The 16,382-nt window shown below is 40.0% G+C and overlaps 1 protein-coding gene across 4 annotated transcripts in view; it reads left to right on the top strand.

Moving 5' to 3' along the window:
* Positions 1-16,382, top strand: part of IARS1 (isoleucyl-tRNA synthetase 1) — a 178,299-nt gene that overhangs the window by 160,535 nt on the left and 1,382 nt on the right. For 3 of the 4 annotated variants that reach the window (XM_038410534.2, XM_038410535.2, XM_043518835.1), the window contains 2 exons: positions 4,111-4,254; positions 5,797-5,949. In XM_038410534.2, coding sequence (XP_038266462.1) covers positions 4,111-4,254; positions 5,797-5,949 — 297 coding nt within the window. Of the gene's footprint in view, positions 1-4,110; positions 4,255-5,796; positions 5,950-9,899; positions 10,006-16,382 lie in introns of all 4 variants that reach the window. The other variant, XM_043518834.1, reaches the window with a different exon arrangement.

Below are 16,382 nucleotides of genomic sequence, written 5' to 3'. Positions count from 1 at the left end.
GTTGGATAGAAGGGTGTAGCATTCTATTTGCTCCCAAGGGGAGGATTTATAAGCCCTTTCCCTTGTCCAAGGGTACCATTCTGCTCAGGGAAGATATCCTCTCTCCATCTCTCCATGGTATTAAGGAAGGGCTGGGTTTGGGGGCATTGCTCTGGGCATCCTGCTAACTGCCTTTTTGGAGGTAGGAAGGAATTTTTCCCTCACTGCTAGATTGATCTGGATAGGGTGGGTTTTCTAGTCTTCCTCTCAGGGACTTGGTGGATAGGTTAGACTGTAAAATTCATTTTATTGTTACTTGACAGGAGTCCAGTTAAGGTGCTTGTTCAGTGGCGGGTCTAGTATCTCCTAAAGAAGGTGGGGAATGGAATTGGAGCACCTTATGTCTGGTACAGCGAGGATATAGCCCTCTCTTCTCCAGACCCTTAACCCTTGTCTGAGGCGAGGGTGGCGGGGCCTCAGGACATTGCTGGGACCGAGTTGGGTGAGGACTAACAGCAGCCTTCAACCAGACGGAATAGGTTACAAAGAAAGAATGACCTGAACTGGATAAGTTATTGCTGGATAATTCTCAGATGTGTTCCTTAATGAAGCTATGGCCTATTTAAATCACATTCCTGATGTCTAGTCTTCCTGTGGTGTCCAGGACAAAGGGTCTCAGCAGAAAATAAATAAAGCTTTAAACCATTTAAAATGAAAAGTATTTTTTTAAATAGTTAAGATTAAATGTACACATTGTGCAGTTGTGGATAGGCTAAATTTTTCCCCTTGGGAGGTTGTTTGGCCTAGAATGAGGAGGACTAGGGTTTTGGGAAGTCCATCTTACTGCCATCCCAGTTGAGTGGCTGTGCTTTCCTACTACAAACCTCAGCTCCAGGCTGAACTGAAGGTTTTTTTTAAAAGCTTTAATATTGATGTACAATGATAGTTTGTGATTTTTCACATTTTTTATATACAGTATGAGCAAATATTGCTTTCCATCTACTTTGAAAGACTTTTTTTTTTTAAAAGAAATGGTGACAATATTGCAGATGGATTCAGTTAGTTGTCTTTGTGTTGACATGGCAACGGCCCTGTGATGCAAAATACTAGAGTTACTTGAAAGATAAATCACAATTTCTGTCACTCATGCTTGTCCACCTCCTACCTGGATTATTCCAGCAATCCAGTATTACCATGAGCTCCTTGGACCAGGTCTCTTAATTGTTCTATAAAACACCTTTCACATTTAAAGAAAAGGAGTACTTGTGGCACCTTAGAGACTAACAAATTTATTAGAGCATAAGCTTTCGTGAGCTACAGCTCACTTCATCGGATGCATGTAGCTCACGAAAGCTTATGCTCTAATAAATTTGTTAGTCTCTAAGGTGCCACAAGTACTCCTTTTCTTTTTGTGAATACAGACTAACACGGCTGCTACTCTGAAACCTTTCACATTTAAGGTGCTGTATAATTAGTACATAGTAATTGTGGGTTTAGTGCATGGCAGTGCTAGGCACAGCTGCTCTAGCTTCATGCAGCTTTAAAATAACTACTGCTACGTCTCTCTACGGTATAAATTCTTCTCACTAAGTATTGTGCATTAGTGCATTTTTTCTGCTTTGTTTAAAAAGTAAATGTTAACCCTCTAGAGACAGCAGACACATACACACACATGTAAACACATCCCCTTCAGCATTCTGTTTGCTGGAAATGCTAACATAAAATTTAAGTTTAGCTTTAACCTGGCCCTTTATTCCTGAAAACTGTCGGCTTCATGAGAAAGCAGGGAATTTTGTGCATTTCTTTATTGCCTAAGGGTCTTGTGGAGTATTTTGTTTCCATAAATACTTGCTGATGCACCAAATACTCCCCCGATCTTTGGAGTAAGATGTACCATACCATTAGTTTCACATTAAAATGAAATGCACAGACAGAAGCAATACACTTGTCAGAACATATTAACAGAGAGGACTATAGCTCCCCAAGTGATGAGGGTCATTAGTAAGGTTTGTCATTGTCTGATTCAGCATTTTGAAGTGAAAACTTAGCCATATCAGCTTTAGTGAAGTCCACTGACATAGTCTTCTAAATTATTTATCCCTCCTATGGTCTCATTTTACTACAACAAAGACAGTGTCAGGATGTTTTAGTATCTTAAAATCTTTGGATTTTCAGTTAGTGGCTTAGATAGGAAAATACTTTTTTGTTCCTAGTGTTATACCCACAAGCTTAGATATTTACTGTGCGTAGATGAAAGCCCATGCTGTCTCATGGGTGTAATTTGTAAAGTTATATGTGGTATTTTTAAAGCCAAAAATAGCTGAGAACTTTAAATAATTGGATAGTAACAGACCGTGAATCCCAGTGATGATTAAACCTGGTGATGTTATAAGCAAAAAGAGCTCACAACCATGCTTGTAGCTCAGGGGTCTCAACCTTTTTTTTTTTCTGACCCCTCCTTCCCCCGCCCCATGCAATAAAAATTCCATGGCCCACCTCTACCACAACTGTTTTTCACTATATTAAAAGTCAGGGCTGGCGTTAGGGGGTAGCAAGCGGAGCAACTGCCCAGGGCCCCATGTCACAGGGGGCCCCATGAAGCTAGGTTGCTCAGGCTTCGGCTTCAGCCCCGAGGAGCAGGGCTTGGGATTCAGCTTTCTTCCCTGGGCCCCAGTGACACTAACGCTGGCCCTGCTCTCTGGTTTATTTTGGCGGCCCCCCAGGTAGCCCCAGACTTCTGGTTGAGAACTGCTGTTGTGGCTTTTTTCATCACTTCATACCAATTCAGCAGACATTCTGGGCTTCAGAGTGATGTTTAGGGTCATTGTTGTGGTCATGTATGGGTGGTTGTGTTTGATTTATGTCTCGGAGGTTTGTGTTGATTTATGTGAGCGGCTTTAGGGTGTGGGTGTGACAGTTGGGCCAGGTAATCCACTGTTTGTGCACAACTTCCTCATACAACTCATGAAACTGTTGCATGCAACTTAGCTGTAGAGTGAGGGTGGTGACTAGTTGAGTTATCTCTGATATCATAATAGTTTAGGACTCTTGGCATGTCATACATTCTTGTCTTACAGTAGCTGTACACTGCATGAGTGTGATTCGTTAAGTCAAAATGGCTGAGAACTAAAAAATTGGAGGGTAGCAGGCCAGAAATGGCGGTGATAATTCAACCTGGTGATATTCTGCACAAAAAGAGTTCTTAGCCATGTTTGTAGCTGTTTCCATCACTTCACATTGACACAATAGACATTTTAGGCTTCAGAGTGACATTCCTGTAATCTTATTATTTAGATACGTTTATGGGCTTGTCTACGTGGAAACAATGTTTGGCATGCTAGTGTACTGTTGAATCACAGCCTGACTTCGCTACACTGAGTCTCCATGTAGTCAAGTTCTGCTTGTTAAAAGCTTGAGTGACATGTGAGTCATCTCTCTCTGAGAGGTGCCAGCTCCATCACTCCAGGCCACTGCTTATCAAAAAGGGGGCATGAGAAAGTAAACATTTTAGTTGTTGCTCTTTGACTCTGTTTTGGGTATTACATGCAAATACCAAGGGCTTCATACACAGTCAAATCATTTTATTAGTCACTGCCTTTCCATTAATTGGCATCTGAAGCGTCAGAAAAATACCTTGAATAAACCATTGTCTAAAACATGTTCTATGATGGTTCAGCTAACAAAAATTGAGATAGAAGCAAAGACTTCAAAGTTTTAATTTGATGGTTTGGAAACGGCTGATACAAAGGAATCATTGTTGGCTTACTATAAACTATCAAGCAAAATATTTATTATATAGTTATGATTCTAGAAGTTGACCTACCGAGTAGGTGTGTTTCCTGGCTTTCCTGTATTAGGGCTGTTGTGCATTCTGAGCCCAATATGCTTAACATGTTAATTTTCATAGCGGATGAGATGCTTGGCATCATAAAACAAAGTATCTGTAACTCACTGCACAAGTTCACTTATGCTTCTCAGAATGAAGAAATGTATCTCCCTTGAGAAAGGAAATCTGAAAAGGAAAGCATTTCTGTAATGGAAACAGTAGCTAGAAATACTCTCAGTTAATCAGATGAGAGCTAGATGTTAATTAGCCTGTAATGGCCTGACTGGTCTCATTTTTCTTTTCAGAACTGTTGAGCAACACTGACTTACTGAGTCTCAGTGGAAAGACTCTTCATGTGACATCAGGGTCAGCCCCTGCTTTGATCAATACCCATGATACCCTCCTCTGCCAGTATATCAACTTACAGCTAGTAAATGCAAAACCACAAGGTAATGTATGTAGTATATTTCTCATTTCAGTTATTGGTTTTATCTGTTGTAATTCAAGTTTTCGACAACACTATTCACTTGAGATCTGTACATGTTTGGACTGGTAGTTGGTGTGTTCTACTTATTGTATCCCATATAATAGAAACTTTCTAACGTACATAGTGGAAGATGAGTTTTAGTTTTTCCTCACTTCTTTTGAAAAAGAGAAGAAGATGAGTTGAGAGAGGGGATGATGGTTTTATTGGCATTTAAATATGAGTTTCAGAATTGTTTTTCTATTTCTAACTATTCATTTGCATATGCAAAACTTGTTCTAAAAGGCTACAAGCCTAAAATTGACTTGAAAAGGCCAGCTTCTCTTGTAATGGGATTGTCACTGAGTGCATGATGCAGGAGTCAAAACCACTGCTTATACGCAGATTTAAAAACTAGGGAAATTATATCATCATCAATCTAGAGATCAATACGTGTGTGTAATTTGGTTTCTTGTTCATTAATCCCATTGTTTGCTCATTACTTTGCCTCCCCTCCCTCATTACTTTGCCTCCAAAAGACTTATTTGCCTTTCCAGTGAAGGCTTTGTTTTAGGCCTGGATTCCGTGCAAAGAACTGCCCTTATTCCTGCATGGATTCTTTTGAAGTCACTGGAAATCAGCATGGGCTTACCCTGAGCAGAAAATAGGACCATAATCAGCAATATATTTGGTGTTTTTCCTTGAGCATTTATGATCTGTACTTCTGTGAAAGATCACCTGTGTCTTACTGAAATATTTGTTTTCCATAACCCCTCTTCAGCTACTGTAGCCTGCCCATTGTAGGGGAGCCAGTGATTTCCTTTCATTTGTTGATGTGCTCAGAGTTCAGTGCTTATGGATCTATAGCTCAAAAAGACAACTTTCAAGTAATTAATTTGTGATAGATATTTGTTGTACTATTTTAGCTTAGACATAAGAACAGCCATACTGGGTCAGACCAAAGGTCCATCAAGCCCAGTATCCTGTCCTCTGACAGTGGCCAATGGCAGGTGACTCAAAGAGAGTGAACAGACAGGTTATCATCAAGTAATCCATGCCCTGTCACCCAATCCCAGTTTCTGGCAAACAGAGGCTAGGGATACCATTCCTGCCCATCCTGGCTAATAGCCATTGATGGACCTATCTTCCATGAATCTATCTAGCTCCCTTTTGAACCCGATTATAGAATTGGCCTTCACAACATCCTCTGGCAAGGAGTTCCAGAGGTTGACGGTACGTTGCGTGAAAAATACTTTCTTGCATTTGTTTTAAATCTGCTACCTATTAATTTCATTTGGTGGCCCCTTGTTCTTGTATTATGAAAAGGAGTAAATAACACTTCCTTATTTACTTTCTCTATACCACTCATGATTTTATAGACCTGGGTAAGTGAATGCTATTAAGTAATGCTGTTGAGGAAACAGGTGAGTTGAAGAAATAAGTCCTATGGGTCAAGACAAATGCAAATGTGTAATATGAGGCAGTTTCCCCCACTCAAATAGCAATAATAAACAATTTGTTTCCTTAGAGTGTCTGAAAGGAGTGGTGGGAACTCTTCTAATGGAAAACCCAGTTGGTCAGAATGGACTAACATATCAAGGCCTCCTCTATGAAACAGCAAAAGTGTTTGGACTCAGGAGCAGGAGGCTAAAATTGTTCCTAGATGAAGCACAAACACAGGGTAAGTTACTTAATGCCTGAGTGTACTGTAGATTTTTTTGCTTATGTACTTTGTTGTTTCTCTCCAACAGCAGCGACATATCCTTTTAATTGGATTCCAGTGAATTAACTTAGTTGCCTACAGTCAAAATTTCTTTCTAATTATCTTGCCTGATAATTCATTGTTTTCTACTTAGTTTTTTAAATCCTTAAATTAGTACATAAGTGTTTGCAATATCGGGGCCTTAGTGTGTTAATCAGACTTGCGTGCATCTGATCTGGCGGTCTCAAATCTATATTTAATCCATGGTAAATTTATTTTATCCAAAGTACATCATATACGTACCAACAGAGAGTACTTTTAATGTAGCAAAATTTTGCATGAGTAGTGCAGTTACATGCGTTGGCTGAAATGGCTAAGAATAGTTTTCTAGGAGCCTCTTCAGTTGAAATTGAAAGGTCAGTCAGTAATGGAAATGTTAGGTATGTACTGATGTCATGAGTAAATTTAAAAAGAAGTCTCTACTTAGAGGAAAAAAATAATTTAAATAGTAGCAGATCAGATTTTTGGGAATCTGTTCTGCAGTAAACTGCACATTGTTATAGGAATGGTTTGATTTTTTTCTTTTGGCGAAAGGGAATGGAGGAAAGGAGTATAATTGTATGGATCAGAGCAGGCATTTCAGAATGTTGTATAGATTGGAATCCGAGCAAGTGACACACTTTTTTACCTGTTGTTTTTCATTTTGAACAATTGATTCAGTATTACCCGGTTTAATTCCACCAGCCTATGCTTTCACAATCATGAAGCACATCTACTGAGTTTATCTATGAATTGCTCACACTAATGTTCAAAGTAATCCATTTGAGTCTGTATTCAGTGTTAATAAGTGCTAGTCTTCAAATATTATGAGTGCTTTCATTTTATTGAGGTAAGTGTTTGGTTGTATTTGTGCACTTCAGAATCTGTAGAGGGAGACCATAACCCCAGAATTGTCTACTTGATAAGTTCTCCTAGTCACTCCAAAATTATCATCTGAGTCAAGACTCAGGTTTATATCCTGGGTCATACTAGGTCTTGTTTCATGTGAACCACAAATACTGGTTATCCAAAAGATCTTTTCTTAAGTGAGGTGGTTGTGAAATGTTGTAACTGTCCAATGCTAGTTTGAACTCCCGCTAAAGATAATTTGCATGATTGATGTTAATTAATATAGAGGAATGAAAATTACCATCATTAAATCATTGCAGAAGACATAAGAACAGAATATACCCTGAACAGTTTTAATTTGTGTAAATGGGTCTGTATGTGAAATCTTGCTGACTAGAGACAACGCTGTCACTTAGCAGCAGTTGATGTTACACTTCATTATTAAAACCTCATCTGTCTTTGGATTCTGTCAATGTTATTTCAGGGCAGAAAGATCTCAGTGCAACGAATGATCAGTGTTGCTGCTCAAATTATCACAGAGAAAATACTGGCTTGAAATAGTAAAATAAATGAGAAAAACAGTGTGATGTACAGTTATCCGGTATTGGAGGGGAAAAAATGAGGAATGACTTTACACTTTTTTTTGCTCTGCAGCAAAATGTACCAGTACAATAGCTATTACATTTTTAAGCATAATTCCTACACAAATGAAAATGGGTAGATTTACTCTTAAGGTTAAATAAAGTATAAATTGAGTTAAGAAAAGTCATACCATCCATCCATGGATTAAACCATAATTTTTACATAACATGTAAATTTAAAATGTGCTGCAGTTTCTGTAAATACTCTTCTTTAAAGGCTAAAAGCCCTGATTGGAATATTCTCTAAATCAGACCTGAGCCCCAAGAAGCATTGTAGTTTCAATTGGTAACAGGCTGATTTGTGTAGCTAACACTGTATGTGTGTAATGGTTACAATTCTATTGTCTCAATTCAAGTTCTCACTTTCTTTTTCCCTATTTTTATGATGTAATATAGGAAGTGATTTGGCAACACTTTTTATAGTATAAATACATAAATTGAGTTATATTACTCTAATTCTTTTTTATGACATGATTACATTAAATTATCTGCCACAAAGAGCCAAGATCAATATCTAGCAAATGTTTTTAGAGAAAATAATTATTTTGGAGTAAATTATATTTTGGGGTTTCTGTAAATTATTTCGTACAACTAATGGCAATGCATATTTCTGCAATTTTACTTATTTTTTAAATCATCTTTTTATCCATCTATCATTATAGCCGCAACTCCAGAAAATGTTTAAAGCTTTGAAATGGCAGACAGCAGCTCTGATATTTAATAGTATTGGAGAGTCTAATTTTTTTTTATTAACTCTTTAGGGCTACTTCTAATACAAAAATAATAATTTTACTCATTGGTAAATAGTTAAAGAACTTGATAAAATATCAGCTGGAATTGTAAAACTGTTGGTGCTAGGTGTTGGAATGTTTTTTATAGGCTGAACTGAGTTTTGAAAGGCTTGAAAAACTTTTTTTTTAAATGTTTTTGTGTCAAACTGCATGCTTTCACTTCCTTTATCTTTTATAATTTTTTCTTTATGGAACTCCTGGAAAACTCTCAGAAATAAATGTTTTGCCTAAACAAGGCTGTCAGTTTACACTGCTGGGCAAAGTATCTGAGACCTTAGAATTTCAACAGAACTAGGAAAAGATTACCATATATAGTTAAATGTTAACAGTTACAGTAAATCCTAATTTAAATATGTTTGGTTTAGAACACAAGCCTTATCTAGTGTGTTTTTATTTCATATTCCAAATTAAAACTTTCTTACAATAATAAAGGGCAAGTTTTTTGACTCTCTTAATGAGGTTATGTATATAGTTAGGTTACAGTGAATCTGATGATAAACCCATCTCAAGCTAGTATTATACAGTCAATGATGTTTAAAAATAATTTTTAAACAACTTTGGGACCAGGTTCATAATTTGAGTGACTCAGCAGTGAATTTGGCTTTACTCTGCTTCAGAATGATTCTTTTACATTATTTTCTTAATGAGAGAATCTTTTTTGGGGGGGGGAGGGGGAGATGTAAGGGAGCTATTGAGGGAAAGAAATGTTAATTGCTGACATAAATTAATGCCCTGATCGTATATCTTTTGTAATTTGGGTATAAAATACGTAAAATGGAAGTCTGTTCTGAAAAGAGACTGTAAAAATGGCCTCATGAAGGTCCTTGTTTTGTCTTGTTAATTCCATACAAAACTGGCTCAATTTACAAATAAAACACTTTTTAAATGACAGCCCTGCAGAGTCACCCTGGGCTCCAAGTGTTTAGCTTGGTTCTTTTCTTCCTGTGTGTCACCACTGGTAAAACAGAATCTGTATATTAGCTGCTCTGGTACAACCCAATTTGAATGCTAATTGTGTTGAGAAAAGCTCCCCCCTCGAAGGTTAATAGTTACTTAGTGCAGGTGTGCATCTAATTTGACCTGTGGCACCTGTATTACTGATGGTGATGCATGAGAAGGAAAGAATCCAATTTGACTTTTTCAGATCCTGGGCAGCTATCTAAGAAAAAGTAAATATTAGTTGTAAAAGAAGCGCATTTGATGTAGACCAAGTGAAAGAGACAAACCAAAAACCCAACAATTCCACTTTCAGAATCACGTTTCAGAGTGGAACTTTGTTAATGTTACAGACTAAAATATAGTCAAGTCTCCATTTGCACACATCACAAAGCCTCTGTACAGTTCTTTGCTTGGCTCTTGGGGGCAAGCACAAAGCTAGAATTGTAAGAGTATTGAAGGACAGTCTTGTGACACAGTGGCAGAGTTGTCTCCATCACAACACTGCACAATGCCTGGCTCCAGCCATTGTTGTTAATCCATTACTTATATGACCATTAAATGTATTCAAAGATTTTAAAATATTTCCTGTTCATTCACATGTTTTTATGTGGATTCTACTATGCCGTGTAACACTGTTGGCAGGACACTGATATCCACTTGTCTGTTTCAGCATATGCATTTGTCATTACTACTACTTGGACAATCCTATGCGATGCAGTCACTGGTGTGTTTGTTATATAGACTGTTTAAAGGCTGGAAAATAGGGACCCCAACAGGTAAAACTGAGCTGCTCTTCCATTGTGGTGGCATGCTATGGCCCACATGTAGGGGAGGGTTGGAGTTAGCAGGCACATTACCTGACCTAAGGATAGCTCTTTCAGATAGCAGAATGGTAGAAGATCTTGCCAGATGTTTCACGAACGTTGCCAAGCCTGTCAAATATCTCTGCTACATCTATGAAACAGGATTGCTTTATGCTCCTGTAAATACTAACTATAGTCTCTAAATAGATTTTAAGACTAATTTACATCCTTTTCCAGGCAGTTATTCTCCACATGTACATCACTTCTGTTGGTTTCAGAGTAGCAGCCGTGTTAGTCTGTATTCGCAAAAAGAAAAGCAGTACTTGGGGCACCTTAGAGACTAACAAATTTATTTGAGCATAAGCTTTCGTGAGCTCCAGCTCACTTCATCGGATGCATTTGGTGGAAAAAACAGAGGAGAGATTTATATACACACACAGAGAACATGAAACAATGGGTTTATCATACACACTGTAAGGGGAGTGATCACTTAAGATAAGCCATCACCAGCAGCAGGGGGGGGAAAGGAGGAAAACCTTTCATGGTGACAAGCGAGGTAGGCTAATTCCAGCAGTTAACAAGAATATCAGAGGAACAGTGGGGGGTGGGGTGGGATGGGGGGGAGAAATAACATGGGGAAATAGTTTTACTTTGTGTAATGACTCATCCATTCCCAGTCTCTGTTCAAGCCTAAGTTAATTGTATCCAGTTTGCAAATTAATTCCAATTCAGCAGTCTCTCGTTGGAGTCTGTTTTTGAAGCTTTTTTGTTGAAGGATAGCCACTCTTAGGTCTGTGATCGAGTGACCAGAGAGATTGAAGTGTTCTCCAACTGGTTTTTGAATGTTATAATTCTTGACGTCTGATTTGTGTCCATTCATTCTTTTACGTAGAGACTGTCCAGTTTGGCCAATGTACATGGCAGAGGGGCATTGCTGGCATTGCTGGCACATGGCACAATACCCACCTGCTGAAGTGAAGAAACAGATTGACAGAGCCAGAAGAGTACCCAGAAGTCACCTACTACAGGACAGGCCCAACAAAGAAAATAACAGAATGCCCCTAGCCATCACCTTCAGCCCCCAACTAAAACCTCTCCAACGCATCATCAAGGATCTACAACCTATCCTGAAGGACAACCCATCACTCTCACAGATCTTGGGAGACAGGCCAGTCCTTGCTTACAGACAGCCCCGCAATCTGAAGCAAATACTCACCAGCAACCACACAACAGAACCACTAACCCAGGAACCTATCCTTGCAACAAAGCCCGTTGCCAACTCTGTCCACATATCTATTCAGGGGATACCATCATAGGGCCTAATCACATCAGCCACACTATCAGAGGCTCGTTCACCTGCGCATCTACCAATGTGATATATGCCATCATGTGCCAGCAATGCCCCTCTGCCATGTACATTGGCCAAACTGGACAGTCTCTACGTAAAAGAATGAATGGACACAAATCAGACGTCAAGAATTATAACATTCAAAAACCAGTTGGAGAACATTTCAATCTCTCTGGTCACTCGATTACAGACCTAAGAGTGGCTATCCTTCAACAAAAAAGCTTCAAAAACAGACTCCAACGAGAGACTGCTGAATTGGAATTAATTTGCAAACTGGATACAATTAACTTAGGCTTGAATAGAGACTGGGAATGGATGAGTCATTACACAAAGTAAAACTATTTCCCCATGGTATTTCTCCCCCCTACCCCACCCCCCACTGTTCCTCTGATATTCTTGTTAACTGCTGGAATTAGCCTACCTTGCTTGTCACCATGAAAGGTTTTCCTCCTTTCCCCCCCCCCGCTGTTGGTGATGGCTTATCTTAAGTGATCACTCTCCTTACAGTGTGTATGATAAACCCATTGTTTCATGTTCTCTGTGTGTGTATATAAATCTCTCCTCTGTTTTTTCCACCAAATGCATCCGATGAAGTGAGCTGTAGCTCACGAAAGCTTATGCTCTAATAAATTTGTTAGTCTCTAAGGTGCCACAAGTACTGCTTTTCTTTTTACTTCTGTTGGTGACATATTTCCTCCTCTTGTTCTCTGATAACTAGCACTTCTTACCGTGGAATTTTGAAACATGTCCTCTATCTGCGGAACATCAGCAACCAAATAATCCTTAGAACTCCATGTACATTGTTTTGGAAAGCAGATTTAAATTACCAATCTTGCACAGTGTGGCATACATTATTATATTTAACAAGACAGCTACACTAATCTATTTTAGCAATTTTTACTATAATCCCTGCCTTAAGTGTAAAACTCGGCTCTGATTTGGCTGTAGAGTCATAGTCCAGGAGTGCATAATAAGGCACTTAATTTCATTTGGTGCACTTAGTTTTTCATGGAAACCACCAACCTAGTGCAAAAGTTTGGTGGTTTTCAGTCCGCTTTGGTAATGAGGACCATCCCTGCATTAATATTTTTTGACACCATTTTTAATTGATCCTAAAAAACTTGCAAAATGTTAACTCTCCAGGCATGCCATCGTGTAATGCCATGCTTCATGAAAATGGTGTGAGAGTACTGCTGCAGAAGATGCATATGGGACGTGGTGTCACAGTAATCTGAATCAGGTGGCTCAATATTATTTTTTCACATCAGAACTGTCTCAGATTCTTTTTCAAACAGGTAAAAATAGCCACTGAATAGTCAGATGAGTTGTACTTGTGGTACTGAGAGAAACTGATGTTCATCCAGGTAGCAGAACAGTGAATCTTGAACATGTATAAAATACAGAATATAAATAAAGCTGGTTTCATCACTGTAGTTTTGCACAGTTGTTGCATATAACATATATTAAGTGTATATTATATTCTTAATCATTCAGAATATTAAATTGCTACAGATTTTAATGTGGGCATTCCTTCTAATGTTCCAGAATTGAAAGCTGTTTAGCTCAGCTGTCTCCTATGCTGAGGAGAATTGATGTTGTGCGTTTGACTCTGGATGTGGCCTCACTTCACTGCTGTAATACATTCCCTTTATGCTTCTGCAAGGGAGGCCCCCTGCCTATGCAGAGTTCCACTGAATATGTAAATATGCCCAATGGCCTGTGATGGGATGTTAGATGGGGTGGGATCGGAGTTACTACAGAGAATTCTTTTCTGTGTGTCTGGCTGGTGAGTCTTGCCCACATGCTCAGAGTTTAGCTGATCGCCATATTTGGGGTCAGGAAGGAGTTTTCCTCCAGGGCAGATTGGCGGAAGCCCTGGGGGTTTTTCGCCTTCCTCTGCAGTGTGGGGCACGGGTCGCTTGCTGGAGGATTCTCTGCACCTTGAAGTCTTTAAACCACAATTTGAGGACTTCAGTAGCTCAGACGTAGGTTAGGGGTTTGTTACAGAAGTGGGTGGGTGAGATTCTGTGGCCTGCGTTGTGGAGAAGGTCAGACTAGATGATTATAATATCCCTTCTGACCTTAAAGTCTATAATTCTATAAACTTTATAGAACTCCACAGAGTAACAACGGTCCTGCTGTAATGAAGCGGGCTCTAACGGGACATGACTGAAAGTATCAATTCAGGACAAATTGCTTAGAGCAGGGCAGTCACAGCCCAAAGCTGGGTGTCCTTTATTACTAAAGCATACCAAACTAGCCAAACAGAGAAGACTTCAGTTTTACCGCACTGGCTAACCAGAAGTCATACAAGCAATTCCCTCAGATACTCTAGTTCCCTTGTATCACCACCAGCACTGCTCCTTAAGGGGATGAATGGTTATGAAAACCAATACCCCAGTAAAAGAAAAAAGGTTTCTCCCAGTCCCAAAGGACCAAGCCCCAGACCCAGGTCAATATACAAGTCAGTTCTTACCCACAAATCATGCTGTTGCCAATCCTTTAGAATCTTAAATCTAAAGGTTTATTCATAAAAAGAAAAAAAATATAGATGAGAGCTAAAATTGGTTAAATGGAATCAATTGCATATAGTAATGGCAAAGTTCTTTGTTCAGGCTTGTAGCAATGATGGAATAAACTGAAGGTTCACATCAAGTCTCTGGAGTACATCCACAGCTTGGATGGGTCATTCAGTCCTTTGTTCAGAGCTTCAGTGTAGCAAAGTTCCTCCAGAGGTAAGAAGCAGGATTGTAGACAAGATGGAGGAGATGCAGCTGCCTTTTATAGTCTCTTGCCATGCGACCTGTGCTTCCTTTGTTCCAAAAACAAGCTACCCAGCACATGGCATGGAAGAACTTTAGCGTTCTGTCCATAGGCATGTACCCGCATACCTTGCTGAGTTACAAGGCGTATCTACCTTCTTTCAATGGGTCAGTTGTATAGCTGATGGTCCCATAGGTGCCAACTCCATGGGTGCTCCAGGGCTGGAGCACCCACGGGGAAAAATTGGTGGGTACTCTGCACCCACTGGCAGGAAAGCATCCAGCTCACCTCACCTCACCTCCGCCTCCTCCCCTGAGTTCACTGGGTCCCCGTTTCTCCTCCCAGTGCTTGCTGCTGCAAAACAGCTGTTTCATGGCATAACAAGCTGTGTGAGGGAGGGAGGAGGAGCGGGAATGCAGCATGCTAAGAGGAAGAGGCGGGGCTGGGGCGGGGATTTGGGGAAGGAGTCCAATGGGGCAGGGAGGGGGCGGAGTTGGGGCGGGGACTTTGAAAAAGGGGTTGGAATGGGGGTGGGTAGGGGTGGAGTCAGGGCAGGGCTGAGGGGGGTTGATCACCCACTGATGTCAGAAGTTGGCGCCTATGGATGGTCCTTAATGGGCCGTCAAGCAGGCTATGCAGTTCTGACCCCCATGACAAAGTTCCTCTTCTATCTTGATGTGTCTTGCATTTATTGGCGTATTTGCTCACCTTGGAGCTTCACAACGGCCCTCAGTTTGGCCGTTTTCATGAACCCACGGTCCAGGTCAATTCCTCCTGTGTCTGACCAGGAGTTGGGAAGTTTGGGGGGAACCCGGGCCCGCCCTCTACTCTGGGTTCCAGGGCCGGGCCCTGTGGAATGCAGTTGTTTAGAGTGCCTCCTGGAACAGCTGTGCAACAGCTACAACTCCCTGGGCTACTTCTACATGGCCTTCTCCCAACACCTTCTTTATCCTCACCATAGGACCTTTCTCTTGGTGTCTGATAATGCTTGTACTCCTCAGTCCTCCAACAGTATGCGTTTTCACTTTCAGTTCCTAGCGCCCCTTGCTCCCAGCTCCTTACACGTGCACCACAAACTGAAGTGAGCGCCTTTTTAAAACCAAGTGCCCTGATTAGCCTGCCTTAAATGATTCTAAGAGCTGCTTGATTGGCTGTAGGTGCTCTAATCAGCCTGTCTGACTTAATTGTCTCCAGAAGGTTCCTGATTGTCCTGAAACCTTCCCTGTTACCTTACCCAGGGAAAAGGGACCTACTTAACCTGAGGCTAATATATCTGCCTTCTATTATTCTCCTGTAGCCATCTGGCCCAACCCTGTCACATCCCAAATTGTCACCCAGAAGCATAGCACAAGTTTGAAATACAGACGGTATAGAGCCAATACTTATAACTTTAAATACAAAAATTATACATGCATACAGATAGCATAATCATAACCAGCAAATGATAACCTTGTCTTAGACACCTTATTTGACCTCCTTTATACAAGATTTGGTGCCACTACAGGACCTTGGTTGCGACAATGTTCTATACAGTCCCAGTTTGTGTCAATAACATCACACCTGCATGTTAGCAAATGTTTGATTTAGGACTGAAGCTTTAATTTGTAAATTGCCTTGATCCTTGGATAAAGGTGTACAGAAGAAATTAATGCATCAGACTTCAATGAGACTTTGTTTTTGCTCTTAGTTTTGGGCACACTAATCCGCGTCTCAGGTGCAGAGAATTAGATAAAATGTCTTTTTCATTCTTTGTTCTCTGCTGCTTTTGTTTTCACTTCATCTTACAAAAGGAAATGGAAGACAGTGTACCAGTAGCATATGGCTTATTTAGGTATACTTCACCACATGTATTTATAACTGACTCTTCTATTATTTGTTAAACTCTTTGTTTTTAAATACGTAGCATGTATTATTTAATGGAAGGAGACTAAAATAAACATTTAAATGTGCTCAGTACAACTCACTTTCACTCTGACTCTAGATTTTTTTTTTCCACCTAGTTTTCTCCCACCCCTGTTCTCTTTCTCTGAATGTTGTGTTCTTAGTAGCACTGAGCTCAGCTAAAGCTGCTTGGAGCAGGCAGCCATATGAAGGAATGAATGTAAACAACTGTCAGAGTATTTTGTCTATTGAAAACTTCCCGAATATCCTTGAACACTTTATGCTGCTCAAATAATTTTATTTGGAAGACATTTAGTGACCAGCTCTAGCAGGAGAGGTGATTTTGTATCAGGATGAA

The sequence above is a fragment of the Dermochelys coriacea genome, chromosome 7 (assembly GCF_009764565.3).
Source record: "Dermochelys coriacea isolate rDerCor1 chromosome 7, rDerCor1.pri.v4, whole genome shotgun sequence".
Classification (NCBI taxonomy): domain Eukaryota; kingdom Metazoa; phylum Chordata; order Testudines; family Dermochelyidae; genus Dermochelys; species Dermochelys coriacea.
Note: the sequence above shows the minus strand (reverse complement) of the source record. Positions and strands in the feature narration are given on the sequence as shown.